General features: G+C 36.0%; 1 protein-coding gene across 5 annotated transcripts in view; it reads right to left on the reverse strand.

Annotated features, from left to right (window-relative positions):
* USP25 (ubiquitin specific peptidase 25) overlaps positions 1–20,556 on the reverse strand; it is a 147,406-nt gene that overhangs the window by 45,148 nt on the left and 81,702 nt on the right. For 4 of the 5 annotated variants that reach the window (XM_027102262.1, XM_027102294.1, XM_027102267.1 and 1 more), the window contains 7 exons: positions 20,106–20,254; positions 7,044–7,171; positions 6,600–6,695; positions 5,257–5,418; positions 4,412–4,638; positions 1,347–1,417; positions 40–268 (listed from right to left, as the gene is read on the reverse strand). In XM_027102262.1, coding sequence (XP_026958063.1) covers positions 40–268; positions 1,347–1,417; positions 4,412–4,638; positions 5,257–5,418; positions 6,600–6,695; positions 7,044–7,171; positions 20,106–20,254 — 1,062 coding nt within the window. The remainder of the gene's footprint in view (positions 1–39; positions 269–1,346; positions 1,418–4,411; positions 4,639–5,256; positions 5,419–6,599; positions 6,696–7,043; positions 7,172–20,105; positions 20,255–20,556) is intronic. The other variant, XM_027102284.1, reaches the window with a different exon arrangement.

Consider the following 20,556-nt stretch of genomic DNA (forward strand, 5'->3'; position numbering starts at 1 on the left):
TTAAAAATATATACCACCCTATATATTTCATATTCTTACCTTGTATTAAGAATTGTGGCTTATCATTTATGTACATTAAACAGTATGCACTGGCATTTCTATAACCACCAAAAGAGTCCCTCACTAGCTCTTCCCATGATGATTTTGTTACAGCAATATCATTGTACTTCATCCACCTGTTTTCATGATGATCAAAAATGTATGCCCAGTAGTGCCCGGCATTAGCTTGGCCTTCATGAACTAAAACAGCATGTAAGCGATAAGGAACCTAAATATGAAAAAGAAGAGTTAAACTGTAGTTATGTAGTCTATTACACCACATCCCATGAAACCCACAAACCATCTGACTGGAGGATCCCATAGGAGCATATGTTTTTTAACAAGAGTAAATTGGCTGGAATTAAAGTTTTGAAAAAATTAAACTATGAAATAAAAGAAGGCAGGGGGCGGAGAGGATAAGCAAACTAAAGACATGTAAAACAGACAGGTATGTAAATAAGATGATTTTCAAAACTTTGGAAGTATATTTGTTGATCTATTTATTTCTTTCGAATAAAGAACTTATGATGAACATTTTTATATACAGCACATGATTTGTTTAAATCTTCACAGTTATAAATTGATGGATGAGTTCAGCAAAATGGCTTATATAATAAGTCATTATATGAGCCTCAGAAGTTAAAATGTAACTGAGCCCTTTACCTTCTCCCATAATCTTTTATTTAGTTAGTTGTTTGTTTATTTATTTATTTTTGGCTGCGCGGGGTCTTTGTTGCTGCACACGGGCTTTCTCTAGTTGTGGTGAGTGGGGGACTACTCTTCATGGTGGTGCGTGGGCTTCTCATTGCGGTGGCTTCTCTTGTTGCAGAGCACGGGTTCTAGGTGCGCGGGCTTCAGTAGTTGTGGCTCACGGACTCTAGAGCGCAGGCTCAGCAGTTGTGGCGCACGGGCTTAGTTGCTCCACAGCATGTAGGATCTTCCCGGCCCAGGGCTTGAACCCGTGTCCCCTGCATTGGCAGGTGGATTCATAACCACTGCGCCACCAGGGAAGCCCCACTCCCATAATCTTAATATCGTTAAACAACCATGTAATTTTCCCATAGAATTTTTTTTTAAATGCTAAGCCCTTTTAGAAATTTTTGATAAATTTTATTATAAAAGAATAAAAAGGTAGGCTAATAAATACAGTATGAGAATACAACTGAATGAGGAAAATATTAATATAAAAATCTTAAAGTTCAACAATTTTATAACAAAAAGTATGAGAATTATGATAAATAACATAAAGATAAATTAAAATATGTAAATAATTTTGATAATGCTTACTAGCTCAAAATTCAACTTACTTGTATCATAGATTTGTCAGAGTACATTAGTTCAATTGTGCGATGGATTCTAGATATGCTTTCCTGCAAATCTAAGGATAGAAGATGCCATTTAATGATTAACATCAAGTATGTTTCTACTGAGACTTATAAGGTAGGGAATAAGGGTTTTCCTACCAATATGTTAGAGGAATAAGAAAAAGTTTCTAAAACTGTTCTAAAACTTACTATTCAGAATTTGTATAAAATGAAATTTAGTTCTTTATAAAAGATATAGCACAAAGGAAAAATGAAAACAAATATGGTTTATTTTAAAAATGTGCAGAGCCAATAAAACTGAACTTTGTTCAAATTTATAAAGGAAGTTTCCAATGAAAATTAAAACTAACCCCCCCTACATATTTGTATAAAACAGGAAAAACTTTATTTTTTTCCTGTAGTTTATTCTTTTATTGCCCTAAATCAAGAATAAAGTTCTTTATCTTGATGAAGTTCCCCCTGTGTCAAAATATGTAACTTTGGAGCCAGAGGATATTAGGGCACATAAGTTGAAAAGGGGAGCTATAACCTATACGAAAACCTTTAGAGTGAAATAAAATAACTTCACCACACATCACACACACACACATACATATATGTATATGTACAGAAGTAACTGAATAAAAATCCACTTTAATCACCAACTGAAATAAAGTTATGAGACTCCCATTACTCATTATTTCTACTTCCAGTAGAAATCTATCCTACAAAATTATTTAGAGGTAGGGATGTTTCACAGTTATATTGCCTATAATTGTTTTTTAAAAAGTGGAGACAACCTAAATATTTGTCAATAGGGAAATGGTTAAATTATAGTATAACCACACTATACTATGAAGCTGTTAAACAGAATCAGGAAAAAAACACCAAAGACTACAAAAGAAAATTAGGAACTTTAGACTAGGGAAAAGCCTTTTACAGCTTGCGAGAAAATCCAGTAACCATAAATGAAAAGACTCCCTCCCCCAATTTAAGAAAATCTATTATTATAGAAAGAAAACAAAAGCCAACATAAAGAAAATCAAATGACAAACTGGAAAAATATTATCTGCAGCATACACTACAGGCAACAGGTTAACACCCATAACATTAAAGTTTCTATTAAGCAGTAAGAGAAAGACAAATAGTTCAATATAAAAAATGGGCAAAGGTCACCAATTTAGAGAAAAATAGAATTTCACTCATAATTAATGAAATGCAAATCAAGACACTGAAATACCATTTTCATTTCAACTATCAGACTACCACAAATTAAAAAGTGCCCAGAGCTAGGGAGAGTACTGGGAAACAGGTTCTCTCACACAAAATTATTGGGAATGTAAACTGCCTCATTGTTTTGGGAGGGAAATTTTTAAATAGTCAAAATGTTAAGTATATACACTTTGGATCAGAAATGGCATTTTTAATATACTCAACTCACAAAGTATGCTAATATGTATGCGGAAGGCCAGCTTTATTGGTAGTTAGTAACAACATAGAAATTGAATAAATTATATCATATTCATATACTGGAATACTACGTAATAGTTTAAAAAATAATGCTAACAGCAAATATCATCAGGGATAAAAGAGAGAAAACAAATATTCCAAGGAAAATCTTTAATACCTGATGCATAGTATTATAGGTCCAAAACCTTATGTCTCTCAAGTTCCTCTAACTTAAAATGGCCAGAAGTGGACTCATCATATTCCTACTTCCTCCCCCAAGGTGAGGGCCTGCTCCCCACCAGTTTGCTCATTTCCAAAGTGCATTCCATCTATGTAGTTATACATATCACTATGAACAACTAAGGGAATCATCCCTGATCCTCCCCCCCCTTCCCTCTTGTCAATGACCCACATCAAAGAATATACCAAATTCATTTCTTTCCTCCCTCAATGCTACGACCTTGGTGTCAAAAGTTCTTAGCTTTCAGCCTTCTGAATGTAATCTTATGAAAACAAACACAATCTGCCAAGTCCACTAGAAAATTATCCAGCACCTAGCACAGTATTCAGGAAAAACTATGTGCTTAATGAATGTTTACTAATGATTTCAAATACAAAAAATTTCCTTATATATGAAAAATACTAAGGAAAATCTTTAGTTACTAATGCTAACTGTTAGTTACCACCACACCCTATTTACTCCCTATTAAATACAGACTGCTCTTTATTTCCATATTGTCTATAAAGCATCTAGTTGGGCATTTAAAATCTAACAAGTGATATTGTTTAGTACAAGTCCAACCTTTTGGTATAAAAAGAGTAACTCCTAGATGTTTTTTTCATAGATCAATAAAATTAGGATAAAATTAGGGAGCAGTAATAGGTTATTATATTTTGACATGCAAGAAAAATTATGATAAAACTACCATAAAATATTAATATCACTTCATTTTAAGAAAAAGGAGATTTTAACAACAGTAAAGTAGGATAAAAGTAAAGGAGATAACTTCAGAATAAAGGAGAGTTCCTTCCAAGCATGGACAGATGGCAACTTAACACTAACACACACACACACACCACAGAGCACTGTCCTTATTTTTTTGATTTTACTACATCCAGTTAAAACTCGTTATAGACTGGCACTGAGCTAATAGATCATATTTGGAAACCTACTAGAGAAGACTGAATATTAAAATTCACATTTCTAATTCTTCAACCTAAAGAAAATATTGTATCATTTGAACTCACTGCACAAACATCAAGGGAGGTACATAACTGATTAAGTACAAAATCTGATGCTGTATGATGTTTCACCAATGGAGTACCTGTGAATACCAGTTTGATATAAATTTAGAGCACTAAACCAGAAAATCAGACCATCTGTTAGGTCATTAATTAGCTAAGTAATACAGGGAAAATCTTTTGGTCTCTCTAAACCTGATATTAAGATCATAAAAAAGGAAGCCAAACTAGTTTATCTTATAGAAAACACTTTGTAGGGGAAAAAAACCTTTAATAATATTTACACATGAAACCCATAATCCATAGGTGACTTCCCTTCTCAATTCTAACATTAATCATGTCCATCTGAGGTAGAGTAGCTATGAGAAACTTCTTACCTCTGGTGTCATTTTCTATTTCTGTCCTCCAGCGATGTAAACAGCTTTCTAGCACAGAGAGTTCCTCTTCTGTTATGTGCCTTGGTGCTGGATGCATGGGCAAATCTGGAGGTATCCGAGACTGAGTGAATGGTTTGTGTATTACTGATCTCGACGAAATGGCAACTATTGATGCGGGTGATGTGCTTGGCAGTTCTGAAGAAGGAGCTCCCTGCTGGTCTGTTGTGCTGTATTTTTAAAGTACAGAATATTCATTATTAAACTTTTCAAGTTGAAGCTCTGGACAATGATTATGTGCCAAACAAACAGCATTAAATTGGCTTATAATTTCAAAAAGAAAAAGTTTTCTTAAAAAAAACCCCAGAAATATGTGGATTAATCTAATAACCTAATGAGATTCTTAATATATGGAACTACATTACTATAAAATTGGGGCTTTATAGTAGAAATGGCTTAATCATATTTATTTATACAAAGCTTACATATACCAGAATTATAAAACCTTCCCTTGCTAATACTTAGCAGCTCACATTACAGAAAATTTTCTAATTTAACAGTAGTATTTTCATGGATGAAAGGTTGATACATATAACATACAACCTGAAGTATAATTCTGAATGGAAAAAAGTATGATGAAAATTTCAATCCACAACCATAAAATCCATTGAAACAATGAAATAAGAAAGCCCCCAGAAGCATACAACCTTCTAAGTGAATGTCATCTTTTTAGAGTTCACTAAAATAAATCACAACATGCATTTTATAAAACCGTCTTTAAAGGCATCAATTATGTTATTACGTAATACAGTAACACAGCTGTCTCTTCTATCAAGAAAACTTTTTACCTTGGTAATGTCTGTGATGGTACAAAACCACTAGATGGGGAACTAGCATCAATATCATCAACAGGAGAAGTGCAAACAGGTTTACTTGAGGCAAATTCCAACGCATACTGCAGAACATCCACCAAGGGGAATCGTTTGGGACCCGAACCATAGCTTAAATACCTGTTAACCATAAAATGTATGAATGCTTTCATTTGTGTATAAAGCACATTTGTTTTTTTTTCCAATAATTGTTATAAAACATAATAAAAACACTTCAATAAATATTCCTCAACAATGAAATTAATTTTGCTTTCAAATGAAGATGGTAAAACTAAATATACACTCAAGAAATAAATTAAATGTTCTCCAAAGGAACACAAAACCAAAGCTGATTAAGACTGAATGTGTGTATACACTGTTATAAATTTTAGATGCTGCTCTAAGTTGTAACCCAACAGTAAAATGAAAACTGACATTTCCATCTCCTGAGACTTTTATTTTTAGATCTGTTATCTGGTCTCAAGATGGTGACTAACATTATCCTCCCACCGTTTATGTCTGACTATTTTTCAATATGATTACTCATACCTTTTAAGAATTAAAACTATTGAAAAATAACATATTATTTTGTATAAAAAGTTTTAGGCTATTAACTTTCAAATTAATACTAAAACAAGGGAATACAGATTAGATCAGAGGTTGCAAACTGGGATCTTTCAGACCACATTTCAGCCTGTAGACTTTTGTCTCAACTACAGAATATTTCATACTCTAGATTCTGGCTTCTTCTGGAAACAATGCGAAGCTACAGACAATAGGAAGATGATGTTCACACGTGGCACCGCCTACTAGTGCGGATAGCAGCCACCCTCTCTCCACAGGGATGTGCTCTCTGACTCCCTTTGCCCACCAGCTCACGCTTGACTTGCTTCCCTTCTTTATAAAGCCTCCATGAGCCTCTCGTAGGCATCTGAGTTTGTATCTTCTGTGTTAAGGAGAAACACTCAGTTACCGTTAGTTTTGAGGGAAATCTCAAGAGTAATATTTAGTCTCAGACAAGAAGACATCTCAATCATAGATTAGTTTAACTTTACATCTATTTTTAGTACCATGCGTATTACATCTTTATGGTAGGAATATTTAATTTTAAACAATAAAATCATCTTCTAATGCCAACTATGAATTATTTAGTCTCTAACGAAACTCAAGCCTAAACTATTCAAGAAAAATATCAATCCAGAATGATTATTTACTCCTAGAATCACAAATCATTCAAAGCAAATTTTAAATTAAAGCTCTAGACAGTCACTAAAAATATGACTTCCTATAGTTAGCTCATAATTTCACTGAAGTTTCAATACCTTTCAAGTCTCTGTTGTAATACTGTGAGGTAATCTTTTAGTCTCTTGATCTCTTCCCTCTTAATTCTTGTTATTTCTCTGTTTCTATGCATGTATCTTATCAGGAAAAAGAAATACAGCAATTATCAGTATTTGCAAATACAGAAGTAGACACAATATTAAGTCTAGCCATCATCACAGAAGATCAACTCTTCCAAAATTTTATAATAAAACATCATACAGACAATATAAATTAGTAGTTTTCCTTATAACATTATTCCCAGTAACTATCCTTTTCTAAATAAAAAGGGAACTCCATTTTCCTTGACAAACAGTATTAGATACGTTACGCAAAAAGTAAAAATTATTTTAAGGAAATTAAGCAAAATTTTCTCTAAGCACAATAAGTCTTCACTGGATACTGAACTGTTTCAAAACTAAGTCATGCTGTATACCAAACCATACCTGTCCAGATATAAAACTTGAGGAAATTCCAATTTGTTGTGAATTTTTTCTGGTCTTCCCAATGCCTGATTAAATTCAAATCTTGACAATTCAAACGTTAACACAGGTGGTAGTTCAGTAAACCAATGCTGAAAGAAAACAGTAACAAAACCCCTTAATATCACCTTTCTGTTTTCTCCATTGCAATTTTAGGCACAGGATGTTAGTTAGCAGTGGCATTTTTATATGCATCATAATAATGCTAACATGACAAATAATTGATTGGGTATGCAATTTAGTTAAAACTCAACTTCCTCCTAAAAGTTTTTCACACCTTTTGAAAATTCCAATGGGGTAACACACAACCAGGAAAGAGAAAAATCTTCTAATGACTCTCCTTCTTCAATGATTAATTCTTTACATTAGAGTTTCTAACCCAAAGAGAAAGACACTGAATAAAAGCATGGCTTAGTATCTCAAGTTTTCTGGCTTCTTCAATATTATATCACAATTACTACCAGGAATGGCACATATACTTAATACAATCAACCACACGGTCAAACACCTGTGACAAAGTAACATGTAAGAGGTAGTACACTAAAGAAAAAAAATATTTTATAGCATAAATGATCACAATTCTCATGCTAAAACTAGAAACTGATACTTTCCTGTTTTAAATTTAATGTTCCCACTGGAATTTTGACAAATTTCAGAAAAAGATTTATCACTAGGAAACAGAGTTTATACTGATGATAACTACATTTAATATTTTAAAAAATGACTAGTGCTTAAAGAATTGAATGCCTCACTGCTATGAGGCACTTCCTCCACACACTTTGGCAACTGTTCAGTTAAGCGTGAAATGCAACAAAACTTCAAAATTATTTCAATAAACAGATTCAAGCTTTACATAAACCTTATTTATTTAAAGAGAAAGAAAAAGGAAAAAACTTGTGAATTAACAAATACAGAAGTATAAATTAATGTAACAAGTATTTCTGAAGTGCTTATTTTAAGCCATGCAATGTACTTCTGTAAAAAGAAACTTGCATACTATATTGTGTATGGTATTTTCAAGTGCCACAAAAGGTCACCACATAAATGTCAATAAGTTAAGAGTATGCTAATTTAAATTCAAACATTCAAGAAAAAGAAAAGCAGAAACTGCACATGTGGCAAACTGAATATGATCTTGAAAGTTGCTACTTTTCTGTAAATAAAATCAATAAAAATAAATGGTTATTAAAAACTATTTCTCCCTCCCAAAATGCTAATGATTACCTGAATTGATATTTCCTGAGTTGGATTTGGTTTACCTTTTACTAAAAGTTGAAGTTTAAGGAATTTGCTTTATGGATATTACCTGAAACTGACTAGGGAAAGTTATGGAAGATCTAATATTAGAAACATCTCTTAAGTTTTAAAATTTCTTGAGCAAAGTTTGCTTATTTGCTTTGTTCTCCCATGGCACTGGAAAGAATTTTTTTTAGTTAGCTTTAATCCACACCTAAAATTACTATTAAGAATTAAAATATACCCCACACATATCACAAGGAAAACGTCTGATGCCTTAGGATGATATTCTCTATTCCATTTTATAATACTCAAACAAGTAGATTTCAAGTACTATTACCTTCATTTTTTTGCAATGCTTTAAATGTTACTATTTAAAATTAAATCTAAGTATTAACTTTAAATAGTTAACATACTTTAATTCACGGGAACCTACAATGGCCAGCAGAAATGAAATGACCCAAATTGGTGGTATGCTTCTCTGTAAACCATAAATAGTCCAGGAAATAGGTTCCATATCTTATGAAAGAATGTTCATAATATATTATGTAATATGTCTCTGTATGGATCTGTTTCCTCCAACAGCAGTGACAGTTTTTTCCTACTACAGGAGTGGAAGGATTTCACTTTTTCATTATCATGCTGATCAGGACGAGAGATAGCCACACCATTCCCTAAATTCATTTACAAAAATACTATGGGTATGTCTAGCTCTGTGATTTTTAGATCATAAGTACAGCAGTACATAAGTAGAATTTCAAATAATATAAACCAATGAGACTTTTTTCTTTCAAAATATTTTTCCATTCAGTAAAACTCTATACTTTATCCCTAATCTAACCAGTATGCCATGCTGTGAGACACTGGTCATTAAAGGTAAAAATGATGCTTGTATTCTCCATATCTCAAAACACATATCATTATGATTACTATTATTATTACTACATTATAAAATGAACTGACAGGGGTAATAGATTTCTGCAGTTAATGAAAAAAGAACTTAGATGATCAGCAATGGCAACAGCAGTACTCCTGAATTTACTGTAAATATAAATCTGACCTGTTAAAATATTTTCTAGAGAGAATGTGGCCATTTTTATGAGTAAATAGCTGATTTTTCTATTAATATGTTTTAACTACCTTGCTTTTGGAAGATTACATGAATATGGGGGGTGGGGGGGGGGAGGAACAAGAAAAAACAGACCTATCATTGCAAATTCCCCACAGAACACCAAACAAAGCTAGGATATAAACTAAGCACGAGAAGAGAAAACTTGCAATTCCAATTCAAAAATTAGTTTCAGTCATTTAATTGCCTTCACTCCTTTGCCCTATGTATTTCCTATATAATATCTCCATATATCTAATATAGTACACATAGGTATTATTTCTATAACTTAGTTTTTTAATTAAAGCTCTATAAAATTTCTCTCAGCACTTTGATTATAACTTGGTACAACTTTGTGAAGGGAAATTTGGCAGTACTTACATTTTTAAATGAGTATGCCCTGTGACCTAAAGATTCTACTTCTAACTATCCTTCATTCCTAAGTGCTCAAGGGTATTTACAGGAAGACATTCTTTGAAATAATTCTTTGTCCAACTACTGTCTCACAGAAGAATTACAACAATTTAATTTTATAAATACGGGCTACAGTGATACTATGCAGGTTCTAAATAGAATGATGTAAAGCTATATACTGACATGGAAGGATGCTCACAATATACTGCTAAGTAAAAAAATGCAAGTCTCAGGACAGTATGAACAGACAAATACAATATTTATATGTGCATAGCAATCGTCTAAAAGGATGTACATCACACTATTAGTAGTGAATACCCACACCAGAAGTGAGGTGTTTACTCTTTGAAATTCTTTCTCTCCAACAGGCAATCAAAAAATAGCTCCAGGTTTCTTGGAGAGTATAACTCATTTACAATTGGCACACCATTTAATTAAAATTTATGATTTAGAAAAATATCTTACATATAATCATTTTTAATTTATTCAGTTGCCTCTTGGTAGTTATTACAGAAATGTAAACTCTTACAGCCCACTGGATGTTTTAACATAAGCAATTCTGGAGACTAGAGATCTTCCTATATTAGTTGGCCCCAGCTATTTCAGAAAATAAAAAAAAAAAACAGATGTTTTCTGTATCGAAGTAAAATCAATAATTTTTATTAAATAATAGTGTAAGAGATAAAAGGTATTAACATCGGGGATTATGCCAATTTTGTTTAGAAACAAGCCTAAAATGCTACTCATTGGTCTTTATAGAGAAACAAAATAGCTTTTCTGAAGCACATAATAAGACTATAATTTAAGGGTGCTACTAAACACTTTTAAGATATTCTGCTCTAGTCGGTGAGAGTCACTTAAACCAGGCTGAATTATTATTGAAACTACTGTGTTCAGCAAATCTAGGCAACTGGTACTAGGAATCACAGGTAATCAAATTTGCTATTATTGATAGGAAGGCGGAAGATGGCGGAAGAGTAAGACGCGGAGATCACCTTCCTCCCCACAGATACACCAGAAATACATCTACACGCGGAACAGCTCCTACAGAACACCTACTGAAGGCTGGCAGAAGACCTCAGACCTCCCAAAAGGCAAGAAACTCCCCACACACCTGGGTAGGGCAAAAGAAAAAAAGAAAAAACGGAGACAAAATAATAGGGACGGCACCTGCACCAGTGGGAGGGAGCTGTGAAGGAGGAAAAGTTTCCACACACTAGGAAGCCCCTTCGCGGGCGGAGACTGCGGGAGGCGGAGGGGGTAGCTTCGAAGCCGCGGAGGAGTGCACAGCAACGGGTGCGGAGGGCAAAGCAGGGAGATTCCCGCACAGAGGATGGGTGCCGACCGGCACTCAACAGCCCGAGAGGCTTGTCTGCTCACCCGCCGGGGCGGGCGGGGCTGCGAGCTGAGGCTCTGAGGCTCGGGTTTCGGACGGAGCGCAGGGAGAGGACTGGGGTTGGCGGCTTGAACATAGCCTGAAGGTGTTAGTGCACCACAGCTAGCCGGGAGGGAGTCCGGGGAAAAGTCTGCACCTGCCGAAGAGGCAGGAGACTTTTCCTTCCCTCTTTGTTTCCTGGGGCGTGAGGAGAGGGGTTTAAGAACGGTGCTTAAAGGAACTCCAGAGACGGGCGCTACCGCGGCTAAAAGCGCGAACCCCAGAGACGGGCGCGAGCCGCGGCTGAAAGCGCGGAATCCAGAGACGGGCGCAAACCGCGGCTAAAAGCGCGGACCCCAGAGGCGGGCGGGAGACGTTAAGGCTGCTGCTGCCGCCACCAAGGAGCCTGTGTGCGAGCACAGGTCACTCTCCACACCCCTCTTCCGCGGAGCCTGTGCAGCCCGCCACTGCCAGGTTCCCGGGATCCAGGGACAACTTCCCTGGGAGAACGCACAGCGCGCCTCAGGCTGGTGCAAAGTCACGCCGGCCTTTGCCACCGCAGGCCCGCCCCGCACTCCGTGCCCCTCCCTCCCCGCCGGCCTGAGTGCGCCAGAGCCCCCGAATCAGCGGCTCTTTTAACCCCATCCTGTCTGAGCAAAAAACAGACGCCCTCCAGCGACCTACACGCAGTGGCAGGGCCAAATCCAAAGCTGAGCCCTGGGAGCTGTGAGAACAAAGAAGAGAAAGGGAAATCTCTCCCAGCAGCCTCAGAAGCAGCGGATTAAAGCTCCACAATCAACTTGATATACCCTGCATCTGTGGAATACCTGAATAGACAACCAATCATCCCAAATTAAGGAAGTGGACTTTAGGAGCAAGATCTATGATTTTTTCCCTTTTCCTCTTTTTGTGAATGTGTATGTGTATGCTTCTGTGTGAGATCTTGTCTGTATAGTCTTGCTTCCACCATTTGTCCTAGGGTTCTATCCGTCCATGTTTTTTTTTTTTTAATTTTTTTCTTAATAATTAATTTTAATAACGTTATTATACTTTACCTTCGTTCTTTCTTTCTTTCTTTCTTTCTTTCTTTCTTTCTTTCTTTCCTTCCTTCCCTCCTTTAGACAAAGAATCATCCCAAATTGAGGAGGTGGTCTCTGACAGGAAGATTTATGATTTTTTCCCCATTTACCTCTTTTAGTGAGGGTGTATGTGTATGCTTCTGTGTAAGATTTTGTCAGTACAGCTTTGCTTCCAACATTTGTCCTAAGGTTCTATCCGTCCCTTTTTTTTTTTTCTAAATAAGAATTTTTGAATTCAATAACTTTATTATACTTTATTTTATTTTTACTGTATCTTCTTTCTTTCTTTTTTCCTTCTTTCCCTCCTTCCTTCCTTCCTTCCTCCCTCCCTCCCTCCTTTCTTTCCTTCTTTGCTTCTTTCTTTCTTTCTTCCTTCCTACCCTCCTTTCCTTCTTTCTTTCCTCATACTTCTACTAATTCCCTCTACTTTTTCTCCCTTTTATCCTGAGCCGTGTGGATGAAAAGCTCTTGGTGCTCCAGCCAGGAGGCAGGGCTCTGCCTCTGAGGTAGGAGAGCCAACTTCAGGACACTGGTCAACAAGAGACCTCCCAGCTCCACATAATATCAAACGGCGAAAATCTCCCAGAGACCTCCATCTTAACACCAGCACCCAGCTTCACTCAACGACCAGCAAGCCACAGTGCTGGAAAACCTATGCCAAACAACTAGCAAAACAGGAACACAACCCCACCCATTAGCAGAGAGGCTGCCTAAAATCATAATAAGGCCACAGATACCCCAAAACACACCACCAGACGTGAACCTGCCCACTAGAGAGACAAGATCCAGCCTCAACCACCACAACACAGGCACTAGTCCCCTCCACCAGGAAGCCTACACAACCCACTGAACCAACCTTAGCCACTGGAGACAGACATCAAAAACAGGAGGAACTACGAACCTGCAGCCTGCAAAAAGAAGACCCCAAACACAGTAAGATAAGCAAAATGAGAAGACAGAAAAACACACAGCAGATAAAGGAGCAAGATAAAAATGCACCAGACCTAACAAATGAAGAGGAAATAGGCAGTCTACCTGAAAAAGAATTCAGAATAATGATAGTAAGGTTGATCCGAAATCTTGGAGATAGAATGGACAATAGAATGGACAAAATGCAAGAATCAGTTAACAAGGACCTAGAAGAACTAAAGATGAAACAAGCAACGATGAACAACACAATAAATGAAATTAAAAGTACTCTAGATGGGATCAATAGCAGAATAACTGAGGCAGAAGAACGGATAAGTGACCTGGAAGATAAAATAGTGGAAATAACTACTGCAGAGCAGAATAAAGAAAAAAGAATGAAAAGAACTGAGGACAGTCTCAGAGACCTCTGGGACAACATTAAATGCACCAACATTCGAATTATAGGGGTTCCAGAAGAAGAAGAGAAAAAGAAAGGGACTGAGAAAATATTTGAAGAATATTATAGTTGAAAACTTCCCTAATATGGGAAAGGAAATAGTTAATGAAGTCCAGGAAGCACAGAGAGTCCCATACAGGATAAATCCAAGGAGAAATACGCCAAGACACATATTAATCAAACTGTCAAAAATTAAATACAAAGAAAGCATATTAAAAGCAGCAAGGGAAAAACAACAAATAACACACAAGGGAATCCCCATAAGGTTAACAGCTGATCTCTCAGCAGAAACCCTACAAGCCAGAAGGGAGTGGCAGGACATACTGAAAGTGATGAAGGAGAAAAACCTGCAGCCAAGACTACACTACCCAGCAAGGATCTCATTCAGATTTGATGGAGAAATTAAAACCTTTACAGACAAGCAAAAGCTGAGAGAGTTCAGCACCACCAAACCAGCTTTACAACAAATGCTAAAGGATCTTCTCTAGGCAAGAAACACAAGAGAAGGAAAAGACCTATAATAACGAATCCAAAACAATTTAGAAAATGGGAATAGGAACATACATATCGATAATTACCTTAAATGTAAATGGACTAAATGCTCCCACCAAAACACACAGATTAGCTGAATGGATACAAAAACAAGACCCTTATATATGCTGTCTACAAGAGACCCACTTCAGACCTAGAGACACATACAGACTGAAAGTAAGGGGATGGAAAAAGATATTCCATGCAAATGGAAACCAAAAGAAAGCTGGAGTAGCAATTCTCATATCAGACAAAATAGACTTTAAAATAAGGACTATTAAAAGAGACAAAGAAGGACACTACATAATGATCAAGGGATCGATCCAAGAAGAAGATATAACAATTGTAAATATTTATGCACCCAACATAGGAGCACCTCAATACATAAGGCAAATACTAACAGCCATAAAAGGGGAAATCGACAGTAACACATTCATAGTAGGGGACTTAAACACCCCACTTTCACCCATGGACAGATCATCCAAAATGAAAATAAATAAGGAAACACAAGCTTTAAATGATACATTAAACAAGATGGACTTAATTGATATTTATAGGACACTCCATCCAAAAACAACAGAATACATATTTTTCTCAAGTGCTCATGGAACATTCTCCAGGATAGATCATATCTTAGGTCACAAATCAAGCCTTGGTAAATTTAAGAAAATTGAAATTGTGTCAAGTATCTTTTCTGACCACAACGCCATGAGACTAGATATCAATTACAGGAAAACATCTGTAAAAAATACAAACACATGGAGGCTAAACAATACACTACTTAATAATGAAGTGATCACTGAAGAAATCAAAGAGGAAATCAAAAAATACCTAGAAACAAATGACAATGGAGACACAACGACCCAAAACCTGTGGGATGCAGCAAAAGCAGTTCTAAGGGGGAAGTTTATAGCACTACAAGCCCACCTTAAGAAGCAGGAAACATCTCGAATAAACAACCTAACCTTGCACCTCAAGCAATTAGAGAAAGAAGAACAAAAAAACCCCAAAGCTAGCAGAAGGAAAGAAATCATAAAAATCAGATCAGAAATAAATGAAAAAGAAATGAAGGAAACAATAGCAAAGATCAATAAAACTAAAAGCTGGTTCTTTGAGAAGATAAACAAAATAGATAAACCACTAGCCAGACTCATCAAGAAAAAAAGGGAGAAGACTCAAATCAATAGAATTAGAAATGAAAAAGGAGAGGTAACAACTGACACTGCAGAAATAAAAGAGATCATGAGAGATTACTACAAGCAACTCTATGCTAATAAAATGGACAATCTGGAAGAAATGGACAAATTCTTAGAAATGTACAACCTGCCAAGACTGAATCAGGAAGAAATAGAAAATATGAACAGACCAATCACAAGCACTGAAATTGAAACTGTGATTAAAAATCTTCCAACAAAGAAAAGCCCAGGACCAGATGGCTTCACAGGCGAATTCTATCAAACATTTAGAGAAGAGCTAACACCTATCCTTCTCAAACTCTTCCAAAATATAGCAGAGGGAGGAACACTCCCAAACTCCTTCTACGAGGCCACCATCACCTTGATACCAAAACCAGACAAGGATGTCACAAAGAAAGAAAACTACAGGCCAATATCACTGATGAACACAGATGCAAAAATCCTCAACAAAATACTAGCAAACAGAATCCAACAGCACATTAAAAGGATCATACACCATGATCAAGTGGGGTTTATTCCAGGAATGCAAGGATTCTTCAATATACGCAAATCTGTCAATGTGATAAACCATATTAACAAACTGAAGGAGAAAAACCATATGATCATCACAATAGATGCAAAGAAAGCTTTTGACAAAATTCAACACCCATTTATGATAAAAACCCTGCAGAAAGTAGGCATAGAGGGAACTTTCCTCAACATAATAAAGGCCATATATGACAAGCCCACAGCAAACATCATCCTCAGTGGTGAAAAACTGAAAGCATTTCCACTAAGATCAGGAACAAGACAAGGTAGCCCACTCTCACCATTCTTATTCAACACAGTTTTGGAAGTTTTAGCCACAGCAATCAGAGAAGAAAAGGAAATAAAAGGAATCCAAATCGGAAAAGAAGAAGTAAAGCTGTCACTGTTTGCAGATGACATGATCCTATACATAGAGAACCCTAAAGATGCTACCAGAATACTACTAGAGCTAATCAATGCAGGATACAAAATTAATGCACAGAAATCTCTGGCATTCCTATATACTAATGATGAAAAATCTGAAAGTGAAATCAAGAAAACACTCCCATTTACCATTGCAACAAAATGAATAAAATATCTAGGAATAAACCTACCTAAGGAGACAAAAGACCTGTATGCAGAAAATTATAAGACACTGATGAAAGAAATTAAAGATGATACAAATAGATGGAGAGATATACCATGTTCTTGGATTGGAAGAATCAACATTGTGAAAATGACTCTACTACCCAAAGCAATCTATAGATTCAATGCAATCCCTATCAAACTATCACTGGCATTTTTCACAGAACTAGAACAAAAAATTTTGCAATTTGTATGGAAACACAAAAGACCCCGAATAGCCAAAGCAATCTTGAGAACGAAAGAAGGAGCTGGAGGAATCAGGCTCCCTGACTTCAGACTATACTACAAAGCTACAGTTATCAAGACGGTATGGTACTGGCACAAAAACAGAAAGATAGATCAATGGAACAGGATAGAAAGCCCAGAGATAAACCCATGCACATATGGACACCTTATCTTTGATAAAGGTGGCAGTAATGTACAGTGGAGAAAGGACAGCCTCTTCAATAAGTGGTGCTGGGAAAACTGGACAGGTACATGTAAAAGTATGAGATTAGATCACTCCCTAACACCATACACAAAAATAAGCTCAAAATGGATTAAAGACCTAAATGTAAGGCCAGAAACTATCAAACTCTTATAGGAAAACATAGGCAGAACACTCTATGACATAAATCACAGCAAGATCCTTTCTGACCCACCTCCTAGAGTAATGGAAATAAAAACAAAAATAAACAAATGGAACCTAATGAAACTTCAAAGCTTTTGCACAGCAAAGGAAACCATAAACAAGACCAAAAGACAACCCTCAGAATGGGAGAAAATATTTGCAAAGGAAGCAACTGACAAAGGATTAATCTCCAAAATTTACAAGCAGCTCATGCAGCTCAATAACAAGAAAACAAACAACCCAATCCAAAAATGGGCAGAAGACCTAAATAGACATTTCTCCAAAGAAGATATACAGACTGCCAACAAACACATGAAAGAATGCTCAACATCATTAATCATTAGAGAAATGCAAATCAAAACTACAATGAGATATCATCTCACACCAGTCAGAATGGCCATCATCAAAAAATCTGGAAACAATAAATGCTGGAGAGGGTGTGGAGAAAAGGGAACACTCTTGCACTGCTGGTGGGAATGTGAATTGGTTCAGCCACTATGGAGAACAGTATGGAGGTTCCTTAAAAAACTACAAATAGAACTACCATATGACCCAGCAATCCCACTACTGGGCATATACCCTGAGAAAACCGAAATTCAAAAAGAGTCATGTACCAAAATGTTCATTGCAGCTCTATTTACAATAGCCCGGAGATGGAAACAACCTAAGTGCCCATCATCGGATGAATGGATAAAGAAGATGTGGCACATATATACAATGGAATATTACTCAGCCATAAAAAGAAACGAAATTGAGCTATTTGTAATGAGGTGGATAGACCTAGAGTCTGTCATACAGAGTGAAGTAAGTCAGAAAGAAAAAGACAAATACCGTATGCTAACACATATATATGGAATTTAAGAAAAAAAAAATGTCATGAAGAACCTAGGGGTAAGGCAGGAATAAAGATGCAGACCTCCTAGAGAACGGACTTGAGGTTATGGGGAGGGGGAAGGGTGAGCCGTGACAGGGCGAGAGAGAGTCATGGACATATACACACTAACAAACGTAGTAAGGTAGATAGCTAGTGGGAAGCAGCCGCATGGCACAGGGATATTGGCTCGGTGCTTTGTGACAGCCTGGAGGGGTGGGATAGGGAGGGTGGGAGGGAGGGAGATGCAAGAGGGAAGAGATATGGGAACATATGTATATGTATAACTGATTCACTTTGTTATAAAGCAGAAACTAACACACCATTGTAAAGCAATTGTACCCCAATAAAGATGTTAAAAAAAAAAAAATTTGCTATTATTGAGACTGCTTAGAAACTGAATTCAGAGATGACAACAAACCACTGTGTATCTTAGGTTAGATGGGAAAACCTAGGCAGAAATTATATATTGTGGTATAGGGCATTCAGAGTATGAAGCCAAAGACAGAGGACAAACTAGATTTTTTAAAAAATAAATAATGACAATCAGAGTCAATGTAAGAAAAACATTTTTAAAAGCTAGGAATATGTGAGAAAGATTATTTACCAATTATTAAATTATTTACCAATAAACCATAGTGTGTTTCATTTATAAGCTACTTTGACAATGTGAGGAAAATGCCATCCCTTTTTTCCCTGCCCAAACCCATCATTCTTTTGTTTAATAGGAAACAGATTGCACTTCATGGGGCTCTGCAAACCTGTTCCATTTTGGGATCCTTGGAAAGTCTCAATCTTTACAGATTTGTTTCCCAATCAATAAAATAAATATGCTTGATTTAAGTATTCTTAATTAAAGGTCTATATCAGAGTCATCTGTGGAGCTCTGGTGGCCACATACCATACCCCTACCCTAGATTCTGATTCGATAGCTTTGAAGTGAGGTGTAGATATCTGTTGAGAATCACTGAAATAGATGCTCTATGATGTAGAGAGAAAAACTATTTCAAATATTTTCTCTCTCTCTAAAAACAGGCAAAACATAGTAAATATTATTTATTTCCTTTTTTGTTTGAGTGAGGGAAGAAAAGGAAATGAGGATGGCGATAGAATTATATCTTTTTAAAAAAGCATACAACTCAAATAAAAGCAATTTATTCTGAAAAATACAAGAACCTAGTCCCTTTTTAGATAAACAGAGATGCCATCACTTAATATTTATTAAGTACCTATTCAGAATAAAGACCTTGGCAACTTTTTTAATATGACTGAGACATTTCATTCAGTCAGTCAATATGTATTATGTAATTTTATCTGCAGTCACCACACTGCCCTACGGATACAGTAGTGAATGGCACAGATGAAGACCCCCACCCTCATGCACGGAGTTTACATCTAGACAGCTATCAGCAATTGCTTAATGATGACTGATTTTGGCGCACATAATCTGTCCTTTATCGTTTACTCTATTATTCTAGAAGAATATATGGATGGAAGGATATACAGATGGAGCTAGAGAGATGAATTGAGAGATGGAGATAGGTTATTAGACAGAGACCAGTGGAGACAGATAAATAGGTTTGTAATATATTTTTTTAATTCTTTCTTTCTTGAGAAAGCAAGTTTTTTCATCTGCTCTTCAGGCAATCACACAGTAATTTTACAAGAAAAGGAGTGTGGTGTTGCCTACTTGGGTGTGGACATATTCCAACAATATTTGAGGTAAGTAACATATGTCTATATAAAATTCCACTCTAACATCAGTGTTTTTCTTCCTTACTTCCAGGACTAGCATGCTGTAATGGCCAGCACCATGACTGAAAAGTCTTAAAAGACTGAACAGTGTCCTAAAGGAGGATTTTAACATCAAATTTTGAGAAAAATTTTAAATGAAAATTTAACTTAGATTATAGAGTATATTGACTCTGCAGGTTTCCCAAATATGCATAAATTATCATAATTAAATCCAAATACATTTTCTGAGTATTCTCTCAATTATTAGTAGCTATATCCTTAGAGCTTTAAATTGCACTTCACAACATTTTAAGAAAGACCTGAAGGAAAGGGGAATAAAGATGCTAAACTCACCTCTTGGCCGGACTTCCCTGAATTTTCCGAATGTAAAGACTCAATTTCTCCTTCAATCATGGCAGCTTCTAGGCACTCATGTAGATCTTTGAATCCATTGACCTGAAGTGGGTACTGACCAAACATTTCAGTATTTTCAAATTTTTTACCTATAAGAGGGGGGAAATTAATATTCCTCAATATGGCCTTTTAGCTACTAAAAGTAAATAGATATATACAGTAATTATCTCCTGAACCTGAAAACTATAACTGTTTATGCTCCAGACAGTAGTAGTTGGTATAATTTTCCTATTGGTTTGTACCTGTACATATGTATATTCACATCCAGCTATGCTATAGATATTACACACCCCTATGTGTGTATGTAATTATATACATGCATATGTAAGTACATATTATGTATATATGTATATAAACATACATATTTTTTTTATATATATATATATATATA

The sequence above is a fragment of the Aethalodelphis obliquidens genome, unplaced genomic scaffold, assembly GCF_003676395.1.
Source record: "Aethalodelphis obliquidens isolate GAN/ISIS:26980383/991018 unplaced genomic scaffold, ASM367639v1 scaffold1, whole genome shotgun sequence".
Classification (NCBI taxonomy): Eukaryota; Metazoa; Chordata; class Mammalia; order Artiodactyla; family Delphinidae; genus Aethalodelphis; species Aethalodelphis obliquidens.